At 39.3% G+C, this 24197-nt stretch overlaps 1 protein-coding gene across 1 annotated transcript in view; it reads right to left on the bottom strand.

The window, feature by feature from the left end:
- ALDH7A1 (aldehyde dehydrogenase 7 family member A1) overlaps positions 1-24197 on the bottom strand; it is a 72008-nt gene that overhangs the window by 24450 nt on the left and 23361 nt on the right. The window contains exons 4-12 of the mRNA XM_060235516.1: positions 23223-23303; positions 22067-22190; positions 21252-21384; positions 20028-20072; positions 8219-8296; positions 7687-7784; positions 6600-6641; positions 5030-5124; positions 1197-1281 (exon numbers count right to left, since the gene is read on the bottom strand). Of these exons, the coding sequence (XP_060091499.1) occupies positions 1197-1281; positions 5030-5124; positions 6600-6641; positions 7687-7784; positions 8219-8296; positions 20028-20072; positions 21252-21384; positions 22067-22190; positions 23223-23303 (781 nt within the window). The remainder of the gene's footprint in view (positions 1-1196; positions 1282-5029; positions 5125-6599; positions 6642-7686; positions 7785-8218; positions 8297-20027; positions 20073-21251; positions 21385-22066; positions 22191-23222; positions 23304-24197) is intronic.

Below are 24197 nucleotides of genomic sequence, written 5' to 3'. Positions count from 1 at the left end.
TTGTATCAGGAACTCATTTGTATATTAGGCCACACACCTTGATGAAGCCAATCCTCCTGGAGCTTAAAGTAGGCCCTGTATTAAGAGCCCTGTAAGCTCTTAGAAGATTGGCTGTATCAGGGAGCATGGCCTAATAGGCAAAGGAGTTCCTGATACAAAGAAAGTCCTGATGAAAATTGTTGAACTGGCATGAACAAAAGCTACCAGTGCAAGGGGAACATGCTGTGCAGTTGATGATCACCTCCGTAGTGGAAAAAGGAATAGTGTGAATGGCAGTAAGGCTTTGAATGCAAGCACGTATTTTCTTTGTGCAGTATAAATCTATATATGAAAACACAGTGATCCTTTTCAGGCATCACTACCATTCCCATAGTTGGGGAGGAGGAGAATTAGGGGGCTGGATCTCATCTAAATTCCATGCACAGAAGGGTGACTTTGTGCCCTCTTCTTCTGAAACAGCTCAAAATGCTCCCTGTTCTTGGAGGAACGGGAATCCCCAGGAACAACCAGAGAGGGTAACTGTTCTGTCTCTAGAGCACATGGGTCTTTTTGGTGGAATCCAACCCAGGAAGATAAGGTGATTCCCTAGTTATCACTTGAAAGTGGCTGAACTCTAGACCAGGGGTTCCCAACCTCTGGGCCATGGACCGGTACCGGTCCACGGCCTGTTAGCAACTGGGCCACGAGTTGTATAATTATTTCATTAAATTTTACAATGAGGTAGTAATAATAACAATCAGAAAACAACACTGGATTTATATCCTCCACTCTGAATCTCAGAGTGACTCACAATCTCCTTTACCATTCTCCCCCACAACAGACACCCTGTGAGGTGGGTGGGGCTGAGAGAGCTCTCCCAGAAGCTGCCCTTTCAAGAACAACTCTGCAAGAGCTATGGCTGACCCAAGGCCATTCCAGCAGCTGCAAGTGAAGGAGTAGGGAATCAAACCTGGTTCTCCCGAATAAGAGTCCACACACCTAACCACCACACGAAAATAACGTGCACAATTGTCTCATCCCGAAACCATTGCCCCCCTGGTCCATGGAAAATTGTCTTCCACAAAACCGGTCCCTGGTGCCAAAAAGGTTGGGGACCACTGCTCTAGACTCTTAGGTTCTATCACAAGCCCAGCAACTACTCTTGAATGACCAAAGGCCATTACAGTATGCCTTCACAAACAGAGATGAGCTCTTACCATCCCAAGGATCTCCAATACGAATTTGTGCATATGCCTTAGAGAGTTTTTCCACTACTTCGTCATGGATGCTTTCATGCAAAAGCTAGGGGAAAAGTCAGGAGCATAAGATTGTTTCTATTTATGGACATCAGAGAGTCATGCAACACTAGTATCTTCTGAAGATTCCACTAATCATACAAATTTAGAGAACTTCCATTTCTTCTCATCCCTTTGAATCATTAAACTAAAAGGAGAGTTAGGGGTGTGCTGGCTTCTTCCTTGTGCACCAACTGAAAACCCATATTCCCAGCCATACTACAGTTCATAATCTAAAGTGCTCAATCCATCTCAGGGCAACTCTGGCAAGACAGAAAATGGAGAAGGGAAACTTCAACAGAGACCACAGTGTTACAATGAGTAAAGTCAAAAATGTTGCGCCACAGCAGTCATAAAAGCCTCCTGGATATATTCATCTTACTGTACAAGTGCCTTCCTTCATACCACAACTGAGCTGAAAATCTATCTTGCATGGGCTGGAAACGTCCATCCTGACCTTGAAGCCAAACACAGAACAAGCCAGGCACAGCAAGATTTAGATTAAACATCAAAACAAGCAATATCAGCAGCCATAGCCAGGTACAGAAGACAGAATTAAGTATGCTTAAATCCTTCCAAAAGCTATGTGGATTAAAAAGCTTAAGTACTATTAACATCAATTTAAGTATGTAATTATTTTGTTTTATTAATCTGCAGAATTCAGTCACTCATGTCCAATTTGTTTCTTTATTTTTAAAACATTCATATCCTGCCCTTCCACTTTGTCCATAGCTTTTGACAATAGTTAAAACATCCCCAGCTAAATTAAAAAATGAAATAACAAGCCCTATATCACTTCCCCCTTCCCTCCTTAAAATATGCCTGCTAATTAAACTCCATAAAAAGCCCTGGAAAACAGATAAGCCTCATAGCACCTCTGGAAAAATATTCAAGGAGAGGGCTCCCCCTCATGTCTTTAGGGAGCTCATTCCCATAGAGCTGGAGGCACAATTGAAAAGGCCCAGGCTCTGGTCAATGCCAGAGGTACATTGTGGTGGGACAGCCAACAGATGGGCTGCCAGATGATTGGTTGGTGCATAGGGACATATGGAAGGAGACAGACTTTCACATATGTGGGTCCTACTCTGAAGGTCATAACCAGCACCTTGAATTGAACTCAAACTGACTGACAGCCAGTGAAGCTGTTTCAAAATGCATAATGACAAGAGTCTGGACCAGCTGCAGTTTCCAGGTTGTCTTGAAGGGCAACCCCATGTACAGTGCATTGCAGTAATCCAGTCATGAGGTTACAGAATCATGGATCAGCGTGGCTAATCAGATGCACCTGATAGAAGGCACTCCTGGCCACTGTAGCAACCTGGTTTTCAAACAGCACCTGCAAGCTATTAACCTGCTCTAAAAAAGGCAATGTTATTCTAAGACAAGAGAATAAACATATGGAGCAAAGGTCCATCAGTGGCTATTAGTCACAAAGTACTGTTGAAACTGTATGTCTGGGGCAGTGCTGCTCTGTATTCTCGATGGGGGACAACAGTGAGAGGACTTCAGGAGTTCTGGCCCCACTGGTGGACCTCCTGATGGCACCTTGGTTATGGCCACTTTGGAGCAGAGTGCTGGACTGAATCTGCCATTGGTCTGATCCAACATGGCTTTTCTTATGTCATTAGTTCCTCTAAAATACCAGCCTTCCCACCCAGCATTACCTCTGTCACGCCTGGATTCAGCTTCAGTTTGCTCTGCCTTAGCTACCTGACCACAGCCTCAAAGTACCAGTTCAGAATTAAGACAGATGCATCTGAAGGCCTGGATAATGGAATACAAATCTGGGTGCCATCTACATATTGGTGACATCCAACCCTAAAACTTCAAGCAATCTCACTAGCATAGGTGAGAGAACAGAATCCTGTGGCACCCCACAAATTTCACCCAGTTAATTCTGCACCTCTAGTGCAGACTCTTCCTGTCCAGTCAGACAGAAAAGAGTGAACCCACCAAAGGGTTCAAACTACACCTTTAATACCAACTCCATTTTCAAATTGATGGATCAGAATGGAATGGTCAACTATATCAAAGGACACTGAGACATCCAACAGTACCAACAGGGAAGACTGTCCCCTGTCCAACTTTAAACACAGATCACCCACCAGTGCAACTAAAGTCTCTCTGTACCAAACCCAGGCCTGAAGCCAGATTGAAATGAATCAAAAGCAGATGTGTCACTCAGGAAACTTTGGAAGTCCTCCCACAAGCTCTATAACCTCCCCTAGAAAACGTAGATTGGAGGCTAGCCTATAACTAGCCACCTCATCCCTAGCCAGTGAAAGTTTTTTTTAACAGAGGTCTAATCTGCCTCCTTCAAAGGCCTAGGGGAGTTTCCTCAGTCAGGGAGCACTTAGCAATTTCCACTAATGGCTCCAATTCCATTTCCAGCAATATTAAAAAAGCCATGATGGGGATGGGTCCAAAGCACAAGTAGTAACCCTCATGCTTCCAAGGACCCTGTCAACATCCATAGGCAGGATCCATCTGAAACTCCCCATAACAAAAGAACAAGCAGGCACTTCTTGCACCTCAGGTACCATATCTGCCCTCAGCTCAACCTCCAAGTTGGAATGGATGAGAAAGATTTGTCAGCAAAGAAGATTGCAAAACCATCAGAGGGCCAAATTTTCATCGCCTGTAGGGTCAGACTTAGGTGCTATCGAGTCATGAACATTTTTAACAACTGAGCTGGATGAGATCCTACTGATGCAATGGTGGCAGACATGAAAATCTTCTTTGCTGCCATTACCGCCACCTCATAGGCCTGCAAATGGGTTTTATAATGTACTCTGTCTGATTCACCCCCAGTCTTCCATAAATATCACTCTAACCATCTTTCCATCCACTTCATGTCATGAAGCAAGGAGCTGGAGTCTTCAAAGAGCATGGAAAAGGACACCAAGGAACAACTCTGTTTATAGCCCCAGTTAGCCCATCCTTCCATGCAGCTACAAGTGTCTACCCCAGCACTGCATGGATACCAGCAAGATCCATTACTCTCTGAAGCACACCATTTGAATTGGTCCACCACTCCTGCAGTGTAAGATAGATCTGAAAATAACCTGATTTTATAAGCTAGAAGTAATCATGAGTTTAGCATTTAATGATATACAATATAATTTATTTCAAATTGCCACTTCTTTAACAGCAAGGGCAAATTGAAAAATCAAACTGTGTTACGATCTAAAACATCCCTTCAAGAATGTTAAAAGGAGTTGGCTTTTTCAGAAATATTTCTTATTAATTCCATGAACAATGAATTCATTTGCACAATCTGTTAAATCTGCATGGGTAATATTCTCGTAATCTTTCTAGCAAAGGATACAACTGTGTTTGTATCACAGAACCAAAGTGCTCTCACATACACGTGCATGCACACACACAGCGCTAGTCAGGCAGCATGAAACATTAAAGCTCCTGAATGAATTAGTTCTATTGCTAATTTGAGTAGACAAATGAAACGAAAAGACTGATTATTTCGTGATAAAATACTTTTCAGCAACACATGCCTGATCTTCAGAGACTTATAAAAAATCTGCTCACCACAGCACAAACACTATCACAAATACTAAAAATTACACAATAACCACCAAAACCAACCTTTTTAACAGAGTTGGATAAGTCATGATACATGGAGAGGAGCTAGAGGCATGCATAAACTCGAGATCCAGTTGCTACTGTCACTACAGCAGAAGGTGACTATCATCTGATCAGGCATTAGGGTACACAAACATTTTACTACGTTTACTTACCAGCCTTCTGGCTGTTGTGCACCTCTGGCCTGTTGTCCCCACAGCCGCAAAGAGAGCTGATGGAATGACTAGATTAAGGTCTGCATCTTCAAATACTGCAAAGTATTGTACAAAAGCAGACAGGTTACAGATCAGATGCAAATGGATGGAGAAAACTAACTGGTGGTTTGAAAAGTCCATCAAAAAGCGTTAGGGAAGAGAAGAAGCAATTTTGAGTCTAAGTACATCCAACAGCATATGGAGCCGAAAGCTACATATCTGCCAAGGCCATGGGACACAGAGCTTGCCAAGAAACAGAATTTTCAATCAAGGGAAAGCTTCCTCCTCAGTGCAAGGCTGCTGTTGAGACGTAACATAGCTCTACATAGTCATACAGAAAGAGAAACTCTGTAAAGGTTTATAATGCAGGAAGAGCATCTATAATTTTAAGTTAGCTTCAAGGTACACTTCTGCTATAGTGGGATACCAAGAGAGAAATCAGCAGAACATTAAGCTGTTCATAGTGACATGTATTACCACCACGTGTTATGAGGCCAACAGCTGCCCATCATTTATTGAGAAGAGTAATAAATCCCACTGAGCAGCTGAGGCATTTTTTAGTTTGTTTTTTCAAAGCCAGTTTGAGGATGATAACATGTATTAGAAAGAAGGAAGCAGGTGAACTTTCTGAGGAATGGGAAAGAAGGGGGAATATTTTCTAGTCATATTTTTCAGGTACATTAACAGATGAGGGTGGAATTTTTTTAAGCAAATAAACAGAAAGTAACAGGCAAAGCAAGGAAGATGTGCAAACAAGAATATTTAATAGCTCAAAAAGGAATTTGAACAACTTATTAACACAGATGCTAGTAACCAAAATAAAAACAGTTCAGTCTTTACCATTCTAGACAAAAGACCACATGCATAGCAAGCAAGGCCTTCCATAGCCCTCACACACAAAGTAAAATTAGATTCGGGTGCGTAGCCATGCTGATCTGAAGCAGCGGGACAAAGTCTGATTCCAGTGGCACCTAAGACCAACATAGTTTTATTCTAGGTGTAAGTTTTAGTCTGCATGCACACTGAAGAGGCACCAAAGAGACATCTTCCTCAGGAGATGGTGGGCTCTCCTTCTTTGGAGGTTTTTAAACAGATGCTGGATGGCCATCTGACAGCAATGTTGATTCTGTGAACTTAGGCAGATCATGAGAGGGAGGGCAGAAAGGGTTGCATCAGTTTTTGTGGCCTCTTTTCACACATCTAGTGAAATGCTGGTCATTGCTCTGGGGTCAGGAAGCAATTTTTCTCCAGGCCAGTTTGGCCAGGGATCATGGAGGGTGAGTGGTTTTGTTTTGTTTTTTGCCATCTTCTGGGCATGGAGCAGGGGTAACTGGGGAGGAAGTATTTGTGAATTTCCTGCATTGTGCAGAGGGTTGGAGGTCCCTTCCAACTCTATGATGAAGTATGCATGCACACAAAAGCTTATATCTTGAATAAAACTTTGTTGGTCTTAAAGGTGTCACTGGACTTACACAAACCAAAAGATATTGTCAGAACATTAAGTAACTTCGAAAACTGAAGTATTCATTACCAATAATAGCATTGTTTCCACCAAGCTCCAACAAACTCCGTCCTATAAACACAAACAAGCAGTAAGTCATTTGCATGCTACTCCCTGTTCACATTAATATTATGACCTGTTCACATTAATATTATGACCTTTTCTCTTGACGTGTAACAAACAAAGAGCAACCCGGATAGTAGTGCAGGGAAAGTAGGTAAACACCTCCATGAAGACCAGACTCCTATCTTATACAAAGTATGAATTTTACTTATAAAAACAGTATCTTTCGAACATACAAAGTCTTAAGTGCAAACAAAGGAACGTATGTGACCCCACCCACGGTCATTTAAATTGGAAGTCCATGTACATAGTGCTTCAACAACGAGGTGTGGGTCCTTTTTCTCTTGACAGCAGTTACATACACTTGAATTGGAAACCAACATTGTGACTTTGGGTGATAAGGCAAGGAAGTCCTTCTACACATGCATCTCTCTGTTCATGATCATCTTGGAATTGCTACAAAGACTGGATTCAGCAAGGTGGGAACTCCAGTACAACCACTGCATCTCACACTACAGGGTGACAAGTCCAGAACTCCTTGGAAAAAGTCCATTCTGCAGCTCTTACCCATCAGCATTAACCCAGATTTTGAGGGTTAATTATGGTAAAGTGAGTGCTCCAGGCCTGGCTCCTCTCACTAAATCCAATCTTGTGTTATTCAAACCAGGTAGGAAGGTGCTTTTAGCTCTCTTAGTTATAGACACCCACAAGCTTAGTGTGGTGAAGAAGTCAGAGGGTTGGACTAGGATCTGAAAACCCAAGTTCAAATCCCCACTCTACTCTGAAAGCTTGCTGAGTGACCTTGAGCCCGCTGCATACACATTCAGCCTACCCTACTTCACAGGACTGCTGAAGGATAAATTTAGGACAGTAGAACAACAGAAGTTCCTTTGGGCACCCACTACGATAAAAAGGACATAAATATTATGTTTTTAATAAGACTCAGTGTTACGCAGGACAGTATAAAGATAGAGTTTCACACATGGGCTTCTCTCTACTGTTTTTAAAGGAGGTAAAAGAAGGGTGGAGAGCTACAGAACCATACTTTACTCACCAAATCTTTCCTGTACTGTCAGTGCTACCTGCTTGCCCACATTAGTGCTACCAGTGAAGGAGAGAAGATCAACTCTTTCATCTCTCGCCATTGCGTTGCTACACAAGAGAATACGGGAGTGCTCTTATTAAATGATAAGACACGTAGATGCAACAGAACAGCAGGGACTAGCTCTTCAATCTTAAATTATCTGGCACACTTACAATAATGAAGATGTACTCTTTCAGCATTAGTTATTTATTTGTGTACCCAAATAAGATGATATTTTAAAGAATAGTAACACCCAAACATTAGGGGTCTCAGTACCTTGGTCTACAAAACTCAAGGTTCATTACATAGATAGTACTCTAATTGTTGTCTTATGTTTAGCAATTGAATCCATCTGTATGTCCATTGAAAAACAGATTTAAGGATCTCTAAATTTTAAGAATCAAATAATTATTCTTTTATTAAAACCTTAAAAAACTGAACATGCAATTTGAGCTCCACTGGGCTCACCATTCCAAATTCTATATAAAAAGGTTGTGCTTACCCAATATCTGCTCCACCACATGTAAGAGAACAGATTGCACCAGGGAGTTTGTTATCCTCCAAAACCTGGGCAATTATTCTAGAACCAAAAAGAAGAATTTGTTAGAATCACTGATCCTTTCTTCCCACTTGTAGGCAAAGAATGGCAAATGATATGATATCCTTGTTTGGGCATGTTTTTGTTCAACAAGGCAAGATGTATATTTTTAATTTCCTCTCAAACAAGACAATGTCAGTGTTCAGCTTACTCCAAAACTAAACCCTCAGGATGCATAAAACATGGATTCAGATGTCTCTACACTAATGCACAGAGTATGGGAAACAAACAGGAGGAACTGAAAGGCCTAATACAGGAAGGAGACTATGACATTAGGCCTTACTGAAACTTGGAGGGATGACACTCCCAACTGGAATATTAGGATTCAGGGGTACAACTTATTTAAAAGGGACAGGCAAATGAGAAAGGGCGGAGACGTGGCAGTATATGTGAAGGAGGTATGTACTTGTGAGGAAATATGTAAATTTGAGCATGGCAGTTCAGTTGAGAGTCTCTGGGTAAAAATAAAAGGAGTAAGAAATAACAGTGATATTATTGTGGGGGTCTGCTATAGAGGACTTGGATGAGATACTCCTACAACAGATTGCAAAGTTCTCCAAGAGAAGGGATAGAGTGATCATGGAAGATCATCTGTTGGAAGTCCAACTCTGATAAAAATGAAAGTTTGAATAGATTCCTGACTTGTCTTGCTGACAACTTCCTTTTCCAGAAAGTAAAGAAGGAAACCAAGGGATCTTCTATCTTGGAACTGATTCTCACCAAGAAGGAAGAATTGATTGAAGAAGTGGAAATAGTGGGCACCTTGGGCAGTATTGACCATGTGATTTTGGAATTTACAGTCTTATGGAAGGGAAAAGCTATACGCAGTCAGACTTATAGGCTGGACTTCAGAAAGGCAAACTTCAATAAACTTAGAACTATGCTGAGTAAAATCTCATGGTCAGAAATACTTAGGAATAAGGGGGTTCAAGAGGGGTGGGAGTTTCTTAAATGCGAAATAATGAAAACGCAATCACAAGACGATTCCTATGAGAAAAAAAATGGAAAAAGCCTAAAGAAGCTGAGTTGGCTCCATAAACAGCTCTCTAAAGGAGAAATAAAAAAGACTCCTTTAGGAATTGGAAAGAGGGCCTTATAACCAAGGATGAATATAAACAAATCACCAGTGCTTGTAGAGAAAAGGTAGGAAAGCTAAAGCTCAGTATGAGCTTAGGCTGGCCAAAGATGCTAAAAACAACAAAAAAGGGTTATTTTCTTACGTTCAGAGTAAGAAAAAGAGCAAGGACATGGTAGGCCCATTGCGAAGGCAGGAAAGTGAAATTGTAACAGGTAATGAAGAGAGGGCGGAACTGCTCAATTCCTACTTTTCCTCAGTATTCTCTTCTGAGGGAAACAGTGCTCAACATGGCAAAAACAAAACATATAAGGAGGGTATGAAGTTCCAACCTAGGATCAGCATAGGGATAGTACATATCCCTCAGGTCCAGATGAGCTGCATCCAAGGGTTCTAAAAGAGTTTGCGGATGTAATTTCTGAGCCTCTGGCTATTATTTTTGAGAATTCTTGGAGAACAGGAGAGGTGCCGGAAGATTGGAGGTGGGTGAATGTTGTCCCCATCTTTAAGAAGGGAAAAAAAGAGGATACGGGTTACTACTGACTCGTCAGCTTGACGTCTATACCTGGAAAAGTATTAGAACAAATAATCAGTCAGTCCTGGAACATTTAGAAAGAATGGATGTGATTACTAAGAGCCAGCATGGGTTTCTCAAGAACAAGTCATGTCAGACTAACCTGATCTCTTTTTTTGAGAAACTGACTACCTTGCTGGATCTGGGGAATGCTGTAGACATCGTTTATCTTAATTTCAGTAAGGCTTTTGATAAGGTTCCCCATACTACTCTTGCTGACAAGTTGGTAAAATGTGATTTGGATCCTGTTACCATTAGGTGGATCTGTAACTGGTTGACAGATTGCACCGAAAGAGTGCTTGTGAATGGTTCCTCATCCTCTTGGAGAGGAGTGACAAGTAGAGTGCCTCAAGGATCTGTCCTGGGACCTGTTTTGTTCAATATCTTTATAAATGATTTGGATGAAGGAATAGAGGGAATGCTTATTAAATTTGCCAATGATACTAAATTGGGAGGGGTTGCAAATACAATAGAAGACAGAAACAGGATACAGGATGCCCATGACAAGCTGGAAAACTGGGCTAAAACTAATAAAATGAATTTTAACAGGGATAAATGTAAAGTTCTACATTTAGGCAGGAAAAATTCAATGCATGGTTACAGGATGGGGGAGACTTGTCTTAGCAGTAGTATGTGTGAAAAGGATATGCGAAAAGGTCTTAGTGGATCATACGCTGAACATGAGTCAACAGTGTGATGTAGCGGCTAAAAAGGCAAATGCAATTTTGGGCTGTATCAACAGAAGTACAGTCTCCAGATTATGTGAAGTGATGGCATTGTTTTACTCTGCTCTGGTAAGACCTCACCTGGAGTACTGTGTTCAGTTTTGGGCACCACATTTTAAGAAGGATATAGACAAGCTGGAACAAGTTCAGAGAAGGGTGATGAAGAAGCTTCCGGTTTTGAGTCATGGAGGATTAAGGTGCTTCTCAATAGAGGAGCAGACCAGAGCCTCTGTTTTGGGCAGAGAAGGTGATTCTAACACCTGCTGCCTACATTTTCTAGACAAGGAAATGACCAAGACATGCTTATTAAATTCTGAGGGGATTTACTTTGGCTGACGAGGTATCCCAGTGGGGTTCCTTTTTGGCTCTGAAGAGTCCCCGGAGAAGAATTGCATTCCAACATCTACAGAGAACTTCTGGGGTCGTTAAATTGACTTAAATGCATCATGATCCAAAGCTTCTTTGGGACTAATTAACATCTACTTTGGAAGAGAATGGTGCTCGAAAGGATCACAATTTTTAAAGGTAAATATCTTTATCTATCACTCCGGGACTAAAATAGGACTTATTTGGAGAAAAAGCAAAGGTCTGGATTCATCTATATTATTTTAAAATAAAGAAGACAAAGGAGGGGGTAAATTTGGGACTAAGGAAATTAGAGAAACAAGGTTAAAAGAGATGAATAAATATTGTTATGCATACCTGTGGTCGGGTTACACAACTCCCTCCGAAAACAGAACTGCTGATGAACAAGATGCCACAGGAAGTGGCGTCATAGAAGTAACGCGAGACTTCTCATCTATAGAAAACAAGACTTCGTGGCAAGAAAGGAAGGAAACGGCCATTAAGAGAAGGGAAAACTGCAAGCCTCCCAGTCTTCTCTAGGACTATAATCATAGAGAAATGTCGGCGGCCATTGAAAAAAGGTCAAAAGTTTAAAAATTTTTAAAAAGACAACGGGACTTTAAAAATTAGCAGAGCCGGTAAATATCATCATTAGAAGCTTAAATTTATTGGATTATATGATTTGAACTAATTTTGGAGCATTCTAGAAGAAAAAGATTTTTTTTTAAAGGGGAAAAAAGCCGCAGACGCCATTTTGAAGAAAATAAAATTTAAAACAATTAATATCTCAACTTAGGAGCTTCTGGGAATGGCGATGTTGGGCTCATCTGAAAGGGCATGCTCCAATCTATAAGACTGTATAATTAAAAATTGATTTGGTGAGGTCAACTTTGAAGCCTATTTTTACAATAGGAAGGCAGTGATGTCTATCCACAAATCAGGAGCAAAGCAGATCCATACAAGGGCTAAGTCACTTGAGGAAGTGAAAATGGCTAAATTGCAGGAACAAATGGATGCCATGGAGGCAAGATTGGTTAAAGTGATAAAAGACTCTAACTGAATGTAAGAATGAATTAAAAAAAGATACAGGAGTGCTCAGAAAAGATTCTCAAGCAGTGTTAAAGAAAATGCAGGAGGTTGAAGAAAAGGTGAAAGACCATGATGCATGAATCAACACAGTGGATTCCACTATTTAAAAAATGCAGGTAAAAGCAGTACTACAAGACTATAAACTAACGGAAAATCAGATGCGTTTGAGAGAGGTGACTGAATCTGAAGAGACTGATTTAAGGACATATATAATAAAAACCATTGCTGAATTTTTGGGAGATGACCCTGATGAAACCAGCTATTTTTATGACTATATTTACAGGGTTAATTCAGATTATGCAAGGAAAAATAAACTACCAAGGGATGTGGTAGTGAGATTTGTGACAAGAGATTTGGTGGATAGGATTTTAAGTAAACAATTTGAGAGTAAACTGAAGGTGGATGGCAGTAGTGTAAGAATAATGAAAGAATTGCCAAGGAAAGTTATAAATGACATTAGACTGTATAAAAAACTGACTGACAAACTGAGAGAAAGTGAAATGAGATACAGATGGATACTTCCAGAGGGTCTAAGCTTTGAATACAAAGGAAAGAGATTTACTATTACAAGTACTCAAGACATAACAAAGTTTTTGGAGGAACATAAAGAATTTGGGGGTACAGATTAAAAACAGAAAACCATGATAGATTACAAATTAATATCTTGGAATGTAAATGGACTTAATTCACCACAAAAAAGAAGGGCAACTTTTTATTGGATTGGGAAGCAAAAATGTAATATAATTTGCCTACAAGAAGTACACATCAAACAAATGGATTATAAATTTTTATGGAATAAGCAACTTGGTGTGGAATTTTGCTCATTGGCTAAGGAGTGTGGGTTTTTATGTGAAGGGGTGGTTTTTTATGTGTGTGTGTTTTTTATGTGAAGCAAGAACTAGACCCAAAACTGATTTTTAAAGATAATGATCGTAGATTTATTGCAGTGGAAGTGATGTTGAATCATAAAAGAACTTTGTTATTGGGATTGTATGCCTCAAATGGAGCAAAAGACTCTTTCTTTAAGGACATTATGCAACAATTAGAGCAAGTGACATATGAGCAAATTATATTAATGAGAGATTTTAATGGAACATTTAAAAATATCTTGGACCGATCTGGGGGAAAAAATGAAGGAAAATTTCCAAAGTCATTTTTTAAACTAATTAAACAAGAAAGTTTGGAGGAAGTATGGAGGGAATTCAACCCCAAAGAACATGACTACACTTTCTTTTCAGCAAGACATAATTCTTTCTCAAGAATTGATATGTTATGGATTACAAAAAATCTGGGTCTTATAATGAAAAAAATAGAGATTCTTCCTAAAATAGGGGCAGACCATAATCCATTAATATGGTCTGCAAAACCCATAAAAAAGACTTTAAGATGGAGGATAAAAGGTAGTAGTAGAGTCTCTGGAAAAGGAGACTAAATCTTTCTTTCAAATAAATGAAAATGAGGCCATTCAATTCAAACGGTGTGGGATGCATATAAAGCGGTACTGAGGGGCATCCTAATTATATTGAATAATAAAGATAAAAAAGCCAAAGATAAACAAATGATAGACTTACAAAAAGAGATTGGAAAGAAGGAGAAAGGGCTTAAAAAGAGGCCTGGGAAAAAGAAAATTATAAGGGAGATTACAATATTAAAAAGTCAATTGAGACATTTGTTAAATAAAGAAGTGGAATGGAATCTAAAAAGACTTCAACAGAAATCTTTTGAAGGAGTGAATAAACCTGGAAAATACTTGGCCTGGCAAATGAAAAAAGTAAAGAAAATAAAGTTATTAACAAAATTATTTCAGGAGACAAGGAAATTGTTGACCAGGAAGAAATCAAAAGAGAATTTTATAAATATTATTGTAAGTTGTTTAAACGTCAAGTGGTGGGCAAGGAAAAGATTGACGCATACTTGCAAAAAATTAATGTAAATCCCTTAACTGAAAATATGGAGAAGGTATTAAATGAACCAATTGGAAAGGAAGAAATAGAGGCGGCAATTAATTCAATGAAACTGGGAAAAGCATCCTGTCCAGATGGTTTCACAGCAACATTTTATAAAGTCCTCATGGAGGCCCTACTACCAAAACTTCAGAAGTTAATGAATACTATAAGAATAGATGGGAAAATACCTAATACTTGGAAAGGAGCAGTAATTTCAATGATACCGAAAGAAGATAGAAACGCCACAAACGTAAAAAATTACTGACCAATTTCATTACTTAACAATGACTACAAAATATATGCTAGAATATTAGCAGAACACCTCAAACAGCATTTGAATAATTTTATTAAAGAAGAGCAAGCAGGATTTCTTCCCAAGAGGCAAATTAGAGATAACATCAGAACGGTTATAGACATTATTGAATACTATGAGAAACATCCTGAAAAAGAAGTAGCATTATTTTTTCAAGATGCAGAGAAAGCATTTAATAATGTGCATTGGGATTTTATGTTTGCAGTGATGGAGAAATTGAGATTGGGAGAAGATTTTGTAAGAATGGTGAAGGCGATATATACTGAACAACAAGCAAGACTCTGTATAAATGCAGATTTGACAGAAAAAATGATAATCAGTAAAGGAACAAGACAAGGTTGCCCTCTATTTCCATTGATATTTATAATGACTTTAGAGGTATTGCTTATGCGAATCCAAGAAGATAAAGAAATAGAGGGATTGAAATTGAAAGCTCTTTCCTATAAATACAGAGCGTTTGCAGATGATGTAATGTTTATAAATGAAAATCCAACTCAAGTTACACCGCTGTTGCTTCGTAAGATACAAGAATATGGAGAACTGGCAGGCTTCTATATAAATAAAGAGAAATCAAAAATTTTGTGTAAAAATGTGTCAAAGAATGAACAGGAAGAAGTACAAAGTCGAAGAGAGTGAAGTGACCTCAAAAGTAAAATATTTAGGTGTAGAAATTACAACAAAAAACATTGGCGTGTATAAAAACAACTGAGAAACTTTGGCGGAAAATTGATGGAGATTTATTAAAATGGAATAAGTTGAACCTGTCTATACTGGGCAGAATTTCTGCAATTAAAATGAATGTGTTATCAAGAATTATGTTCTTGTTTCAAACAATTCCAATAGTGAAGGATGACAAACAATTTAATAAATGGCAAAGGAAACTCTCAGAATTTGTATGGGCTGGCAAGAAACCACGAATTAAAATGAAAATGTTGACTGACGCAAAAGAAATGGGAGGCTTCCAATTGCCGGATTTAAAGTTGTACCATGATGCAGTCTGTTTGGTGTGAATCAAGGAATGGGTGACGTTACTAAATAGAAAATTATTAACATTAGAAGGCCATGGAAACATTTTTGGTTGGCATGCATATCTGTGTTATGGGAAAAGAAGGTGGATGGCTTCTTCTTACATCATTATATAAGAAGTAATTTGTTAAAAACCTGGTCGAAATACAAAAGATATGGGGAGGAGAGGAAACCGCTTTGGATTGCGCCAACAGAAGTAATAAAGTTATATTCAGATATTAATGAAGAGAAATGGTTATCATATAAACAATTGTTAAAAATACATGGCAGTAAGGTGGAATTAAAAACGGCGGAAGAATTAGAATATAAGTATAATTGGTTTCAACTGCAACAAATTAAGAGTTTGCTTGAACAGGATATCAAAAATGATGGAGTAAGACAAGAACAAACAGAACTGGAGAAAATGCTGTTTGGCGATAATGAAAAATTGATTTCAAGAGTTTATAAATTGCTATTGAAATGGTCTACAGAAGATGAGGTAGTTAAATCTCAAATGATAAATTGGGCGATAAATATAAATAAAGAAATACAGATGGAACAATGGGAGTACTTATGGAAGAACTCTGAATATATCGACATGTAATAATATTAAAGAAAACTGTTTTAAAATGCTTTACAGGTGGTACATGACACCTAAGAAACTGTCGAAAATGAACAATCAGGTGTCGGATAGATGTTGGAAATGTAAAAAACATGAAGGGTCTTTCTACCATATGTGGTGGGCTTGTGAAATGGCAAAGCAATTTTGGCAAATGATTCAGCAAGAGATTTCAAAAATTCTGGGTTATAACATTAAGAACGCACCAGAAATCTTTTTGTTGGGATTACAAATGGAAAAATTTCTGAAACAAGATAGAACAATAATATGGTACATGCTTTCAGCTGCACGGACATTATATGTACAGATGTGGAAGCAAGACAAAATACCAGAAAAGTGGGACTAGATTATGAAAGTTATGCATTGGAGTGAAATGGACAAGCTTACAAGACTCTTAAAAGAAATGTGATTTAGAGAAGTTTAAAGATGAGTGGGGAAAATTTCAGAAATATGTTGAAAAACAATGGAAGGTTAAAGGACATTTGGTGATTTGACAATAGTTGAACGCTAGAGAAATAGTAAATGGATTACAGTTAAAAAATTAGACGATGGGATCATACCCTCTCTTTATCTTTTTCCTCAATTTATTATTTTGATAAGGATTATAGTTAAAAATGAAACTATGGGAATATATATTTCTTCAATCTTAATTTTATAAGGATTAAGGAATAAAGGATTATAATTAAGATGGATTATAATCATAGTAGATGGTTTTTTCCCTTATTTTATTTTATTATAGTTATAAGACTTTTTATGAAAATTCTTAAAATGTTAAAATTACCTTTTATTTCTTTTTAGTATTTTAATTAAAATGCACCGTGGAGGTCACGAAAAGGGGGGGGGAGGGAGGTGGAAAATGTAATGTATTGGTACTAATTTTTTAATAATAGATGAGTATTAATATAATATATTGCAGAATAATAAAATTGTTTTCACAAAAAAAAAAAAGAGAGAAGGGCGACAAAGATGGTGAGGAGTCTGGAGACCAAGTTCTATGAAGAAAGGTTGAAGAAACTGGGCATGTTTAGCCTGGAGAGGAGGAGGCTGAGAGGTGATATGATCACCATCTTCTAATACTTGAAGAGCTGTTCTATAGGGGATGGTGTGGAATTGTTTTCTGTGGCCCCAGAAAGTAGGACCAGAACCAATGGATTGAAATTAAATCAAAAGAGTTTCCAGCTTAACATTAGGAAGAACTTCCTGACCATTAGAGAAGTTTCTCAGTGGAACCAGCATCCTCGGGAGGTGGTGAGCTCTCCCTTCCTTGGAGGTTTTTAAACAGAGGCTAGATGGCCATCTGACAGCAATGAAGATCCTGTTGATTTAGGGGGAGATATTTGTGAGTTACCTGCATTGTGCAAGGGGTTGGACTAGATGACCCTGGAGGTCCCTTCCAACTCTATGATCTTTGATTCTAGAGCAAGACAATCAGCAACACTAAACTCAACTCGAAGTAATTAATCTGACTCATTCAGTGCAGGAACAGAATCCTGGGCTGTAGCACTCTCCAGCATTCCCTTTTTTTTCCTGCACTGCAGCCTTGGAAGAGCCTCAGTTAGCAGGAGTGGGGGGATTAACTCACACCTTGTTCCCTCTCTCCTGAACACCGCAGTTCTCTTCCCTGGGATCTGGGGAGTTGCTTGGCCCTTCCTCTTCAGCTCCTCCCTGATCCACCTCTTAAAGGGCTAAGTCTACTTATACCATGGCACAGCCTGATCAACTGACTTGGGTCAGGACCACTAAGGCTTCCAATGGGGTGCCACCTGCTTTTATCACCTGGCCTTTTAAGGTGGCACAAGCTGCTGACTCACTGAAGCTCTTGGCTCTTCCACAGGTACCATGCCTATTTATAGAGGAGCCAATTTAAACAGACCAAAGCCTCTGGCATGAGCTGAAGGGTTCTTGCCCTATGGCTCTCAGACTGCGGAAAGAGTTAATGTCAAACCCTGTGATGAGCTGCAGTGGATGGAAGAATTTTGCCACTTGCATGTAGAGGACCTCCATTTTTACAGTGCACAGAGGTTGGGGATATGCCTTTCAATTTGTTCTACCTGGTGAGAGATGATTGTCTCTGTATTCTACCAGGTGAGAGCTGGTATTAACCCGTTTCTTTGTCTTATCCAGATCCAGGTGAGTGTTGATGTCTGGACTGCTGTCTACATTTGTTATCTTACTTGTCTAACCTGCTGGATGAGAATATGTGTTTGGAGAAGTGGGAAGGTGCCACAATCAATACAATGTAGGGCAGGAGTGTTGATCTTATTTGTTATGAGGGCCTGATCTGACATAAATGAGACCTTGAGGGGCCGGGCCATGTTGGGTTGGGTCGGGCCATGTGTGTACCTATTTTAGATTAGGTAGCACATGTATATATTTTATAACGAACATAGATGAACACAATTATATTTTTTTTAAAAACTTAAAACATGCTTAAAACATTAGCACTCATTGGTCTTAAGGATGCTTTCTTTGTATTTCTCCCATGGGATCCAGGTAACTGGGCAAAGGAAGCTCTGGCTCTTTCCTTCCTTCCCCAGGGAACTCAGGGGGAGGAGCCTCAGCCAATTGAGAAAATAGAGGTTTCACTCTGTAGCTCCTGAGTAATTGAGCAAGCCTTGCAAAGCAAGCTGTTATGCAAAAGGAAGCAAGATACAGCGAGAAGGAAGCAGATGACAGACAGTTGCTCAGAGGCCTGATAGGAGCCCACCAGGGGCCTGATTCAGCCCCTGAACTGCACGTTTGACACCCCTGGTGTAGGATAACGGAGATATGGTGGGGGAAGAAAAACAGGCCAGGCAAAGGGAAGGGACTGCAGACATTTGTGTACTGCTGACACTTCTGGTTTTTCTTCCAGCGAGGGTGATACTGGTGACCATGTCAATATCCCACTGAGCTTTAGTATCTTGTTTTTAATACCAGGTCATTATAGCTAAAGCAAAAGCCTTCCACAATTTAATTCTGGATGAGAGGGCTGACCTGGTATGTATCACTGAGACCTGGATGAGGAAAGCGCGAGATGTTAACCATTAGAGGTAGACAGACAAATCTCCCACAGATGAAGGTTCCAAAATTTGTGTGCCACCACAGAGAAGGCCCTGTCTATGTCACCACCTGTCCAGCCTCAGATAGCAGGGGCAACTGAAGCAGGTCCTCTGAGGATGATGGAAGTGAAGCAGGTAGGTTTCTATGGGTGAAGACCTTTTTGTTTTATCTAGCATCCCCCAATAATGGTACTGGCCCTACTTCCCTTCTTGATGGAAGTGAAGCAGGTAGGTTTCTATGGGTGAAGACCTTTTTGTTTTATCTAGCATCCCCCAATAATGGTACTGGCCCTACTTCTAGCGCTGTATGCACAGGTATTTTTAAGTGCATTTTACAATTAACCATATTTTCAATTGTTTAAATGATTTCATGTTTTTATGTTCACCATCTCGTGGAACATGATTGGGCGGAAAGGTGGCATAGAGATGTTTTAAATAAATAAATGAGGGGTTGAGGACACCAACCCTGGACACAGTTCCTTCCAAAAGTGGTCTGATAATAACTCCTTCTACAACAGAATGCCAGCTCCCAAGAATGGAAGCAACATACTTGCAGCAGCTTACATATAGAAGTGGCATCTAATGGAATTGTTAGCTTTTGCTCTGTAGGATGTTGCATAGTTACATGATATCAGTATTATCACAGTACTCAAGCAAAAGAAATGCCACCTTCCTGAAAGAGACTGCACTTCTACTTGGGTAACTCGTGAAAAAAGGAAATAAATGGAAAGGACTCATTTGACCTTGCCAGTATCCCACCCCTGGCTCAAAATAGTAGTAGGGGCATTAATGTGGACCCTACCTCCATGCTTTTTCCTTCTTGTGCACATTACTAAAGCAGTTTAGAATGCAGCCATAGGGAATTCTTGAACCATTTGAACAACATGAAACATCCCCCTAGAAGCAAAGTAAGTATACCCATCCCCTCAATCTTCTTAAAAATAATGTGACGAACAAACAAAAGAAGACAGATGAACTCACTTTGTAACAGCTACACTCACAAGGGATGTTGTAGGAGCACCTTTCCTGCAAAGAAAGAAAGATTATCTGTATCCCTGCTTCAAACATACATTGCACAGTATATTAAGGGAGCATGCCTAAACAGGTCTACTAAGAAGTAAGTTTACTTCAGTAGGACTTACTCCTAAGAAAGCATTCTTGGAACTGCAGCCTAAGACAAGTTATTGATTTATTACAGTCAGGGCTTTTTTTGTAGAAAAAAAACCCAGCAGGACTCATTTGCATATCAGGCCACACCCCCTGACATTACCATTGTTTCATACGGGGCTTTTTTGTACACACCAAGCCAGCCGGAACTGCATTCCTGTGCATTCCTGCTCAAAAAAAGCCCTGATTACAGTGCAATTCTATACAAAGTTACTCCAGCCTAAACCCATAACTTGCAACAAGGTTAAACTGAATAATTCTGCATTGGATTACATAGTTAGACACCTAAAACAGCTTAAGTGCTAAGTTACCACAGAATGTAACTCAAAATACATACTCATGTCATGGAGAGCTCTGATGTACCAGGCAATAATTATCTACCTATTCAAGTTTTCAGCAGCCAAAAGGCAGCAAGCTATTCCTACTGTAATACCAAGACTGTTCAGTTATATATTTACCCATCATAAGTGCTGAAAAAATGTGGTTTAAGAAATGGGCACAGTCACTGCTCAGTGCCAAAATCCAAAGACCTACTCAATCCTTTAATAAGTGCTAAGCACTTGCTGACTCCATTAATAAATGCAAAGGATACAACATGCTGATACCCTCATCAATACAACTATAATGGACCCCCCTCTCTCCTTCCATTTCCTTTTCATTTCTCTTGCAGCTTCTCTGACTGAGCAGCCCTGGTGATGTGTTTTATTCTTCTCTTGAAGAAACCCTGTCTGTCCCAGCCTGCCAGTAAGTTATATTTTGAGCTATTTAGTCAGGAATTTGAGGAAAGGGATAGGTTCACCCTCTAACTTAAACCCTTAAAAATGGCACTTAGGACACTTATGAAATTCAAAAATAACAAAAGGGTTATTTTAACATCAAAGGAAAAGGTCAGGTGAAATCAGGGCTGAAGTTACAGAGGCAAAACTAGTGCAAACACAGACTTTTTGTATACTTTCTCAAAGCAAAGTTGCCTTGTTTGCTAAGTTAAGAGAAATAACCATTAAAATAATCATCACAGAGTAAACCAGGTCATCTTACCAAAGGCAAACATTGCCACAGACCATTGCAATTGCATTGTTCCAGCCATAAACTGCTACAGGAAAATTAAAGGCGGTGATGATTCCTACCAATCCCACAGGATTCCATTGCTCTATTAAGGCATGACCAGGTCCTGAAAACAAAAGATCAGGAAGACAGTTTTTGTTTAGCAAGCACAGTATTTTGTTTCTTTTTATTTATCCCGTTATCCAAGGAGCTGACACAACATATCCCATTTTATCATCACAGCTGCCTTGTGTGAAAGGTTAGGCTAAATTAGTCTGGTCCAGTGAGCTTAATTTAGTCAACAATGAAAAGAGTACAGACCCCGATATTATACACAGAACAAGAGCATAATTCAGTGGTCATTCTCAAGTCAATTCCAGTTAAAGATCACATGCACTCTAATTTTTATTCTTATTTCTGAAGGGAAAAGCAATTGTGAGAGATATTACAGAATCTAAAATAAGGATTTTAACATTTCCCAAACGACAATCCTAAGGGTGGGTCTTATTTTCACATAAACATGCATAGGACCTGGCTGGATACCATTCATTTTAGTAACTTTGAGGGGTCAAGATTACAAAAGGTAACAGACAAGACTGATGGTATTTCCTGCTCCAGCCATAGATAGTATATCTCAGTCTACTTTTGAAGGCTGGAGATCCTGAAAATGTGCCTGATCTCAGTTGTATGCCTCAAATTATAGACAATAGCAATAAATGCAGTCACAGAGCCCACAGTGCTGACACTCTCTTCAATGAGCTATTTTAGCAGTAAGCAGTATATGCAGGAAGATTAACATAAAAGCTTACTTTCAGAAGGCAAGATTGGTCCTCCAATCATTCGGGATAAACCAACAGCATAATCGCAGATATCCACATATTCCTGGACTTCACCAACGCCTTCAATAAGGATTTTCCCCATCTCTAAGGAAACCTGAAGATATTCAATAGAGGTATTGGAAGTGGACTAGAATAGTTTTTCTCTATTACTTTTAGTGTTTCTCTATTACCAAGCACTGCACAAAGGAAATAACTTTGCCATAATGGCTAAGAATCCAAAAGGACTCACAGAAGAAGAAAGAGAAGAGGGCACAGTAATTCTTTTTGTATAAAATAAAAAGAATACTATACAATAAATAAGCTGAATATCTCCTTCCCAGCCCACAGGGTAAGTACACTATATGAAAGTAAAGCAGATATCAGCAATTAACAACCTCTGGAAGATGAACCTCTAGAAGAGTTAGAATTAGGGATAGGCATGAACTGGGAAAATGCAATTCAGTTTGTGAAATGACCAGTTTGCAAACCATGAACAATCACAAATTGTTTATCTAATCCCGTCTTGAAGCTATCTATGCTTGTAGCCACGACCACTTTTTGCAGCTGTAATTGGCACAAGTTAATTACTCTTTCAGTGAAAAAGTACTTCCCTTTTATCTGCTCATTAATTTCATTGAGTGCCTACAAGTTCTTCTACTGTGATCTGCTATGACTGCACAGAAACCCACAGATTTAAATTTCACACATGATTTCTGATTCCTTGGATACATTTACATCTCTCAATCAGTAAGGGAAACTTCTGTTTGGACCATCATCTCAGCATATAGATGCATCTCTGGGTTAATGAGATGTGGAGATCTAGGATGACCACATTAAGAATAAACCTGGCCTTTTTTTGTAGTCTTCCACTTCTTTCAACAGCCTGCAGTCTTTCACCCCAGTTCCATAGGTATAGCACATTGATATTTTAAAGCATTTCTTTCCCATTATGAAAGCTACTTCTAGAGAGATCTTTAGTAAATCAGAGCATAACACCATAAATGGCTTTGTATCACCAGGGTGGGCTTAATGCAACTGAGAAAGCTGGAACACAATATAAATGGTGACAAAGTCCTGGGAAATGTCCAGAAGTAATCTGGAAATGATGCATGTAAAAACAGACCATGATTTCTGCAGCAAAACTTACCAGGTTTCCCAGGACTTTGATTTTCTGTCTTAAAGTATTACCAATTTGTTTCACAATTTCTCCTCGTTTAGGTGCAGGAACCTATGCAAAAAAATAAAGTTTCTTTAAACCCAATTTTATGAACCTCAAAACACTTAAGACTAAGGAAAGGATTTTGTATTAATTCAAACACTCAGTACAGAATAAAGACATCTGAATGCTTATCTAACAACACTCTGCAAGAGTATCACAACAGCACTAAATCTATAGTTATCTGCAGGACCAGCCCTACCACTAGGCAAACTAGGCAACTGCCTAGGGCACCAGCCTTCTGGGGTACCAAATTGGGTACTCCCCCATGTGACTCAGTGATGTTATCAGTACAGGGGGATGCCAGAAGTTAGTCTTGCCTAGGGTGCCAGGCATTCTAGGGCTGGCTCTGGTTATCTGAACAACAGAAACAGAATTTATAAGTTATGAGAGCAAGCCTAAGCAGGTCTACTCAGAATTAAGTCCCATTATAGTTAACGTGGCTTACTCCCAGGGAAGTGTTCTTAGGACTACAGCCTACATGTCACATTTGAGCCACAGTAAAAGTATGAGACATTCATTGATAAAACCACAAAAAAATTCTCTTCTACAAAAAGATACTAGTCCCATTAGTATTAAATTGATACAGAAAAGTAAGGGATCTAAGACACCCAAATTTCAGAAAAATTATATGAAAAATGGTCAAGTTACAGAAGTTCAAAACTGGGTGCTTCCACCTAAAAAATGGTAATTCAAACCTAATTGTCTAGAAGTATAAATATTTTCAAAAGTTCAAGTGTACTTGTTGCATCTTTTATTTAGTTTTTAGAAGTCTGTCGTACACTTTTAACATTTCCCCCTTTCTCCTGTGTTACTGAGAAGCACTGCCTGATATAAACGGAGTACCCCAGTACAAATATAGAGAGAGGGTCTCCTATTCTTGGTGAACAAAATGGAGTCTGACCA

This window comes from Heteronotia binoei, chromosome 4 (assembly GCF_032191835.1).
Source record: "Heteronotia binoei isolate CCM8104 ecotype False Entrance Well chromosome 4, APGP_CSIRO_Hbin_v1, whole genome shotgun sequence".
NCBI lineage: Eukaryota > Metazoa > Chordata > Lepidosauria > Squamata > Gekkonidae > Heteronotia > Heteronotia binoei.
This window is presented reverse-complemented; position numbering and strand designations above follow the sequence as displayed.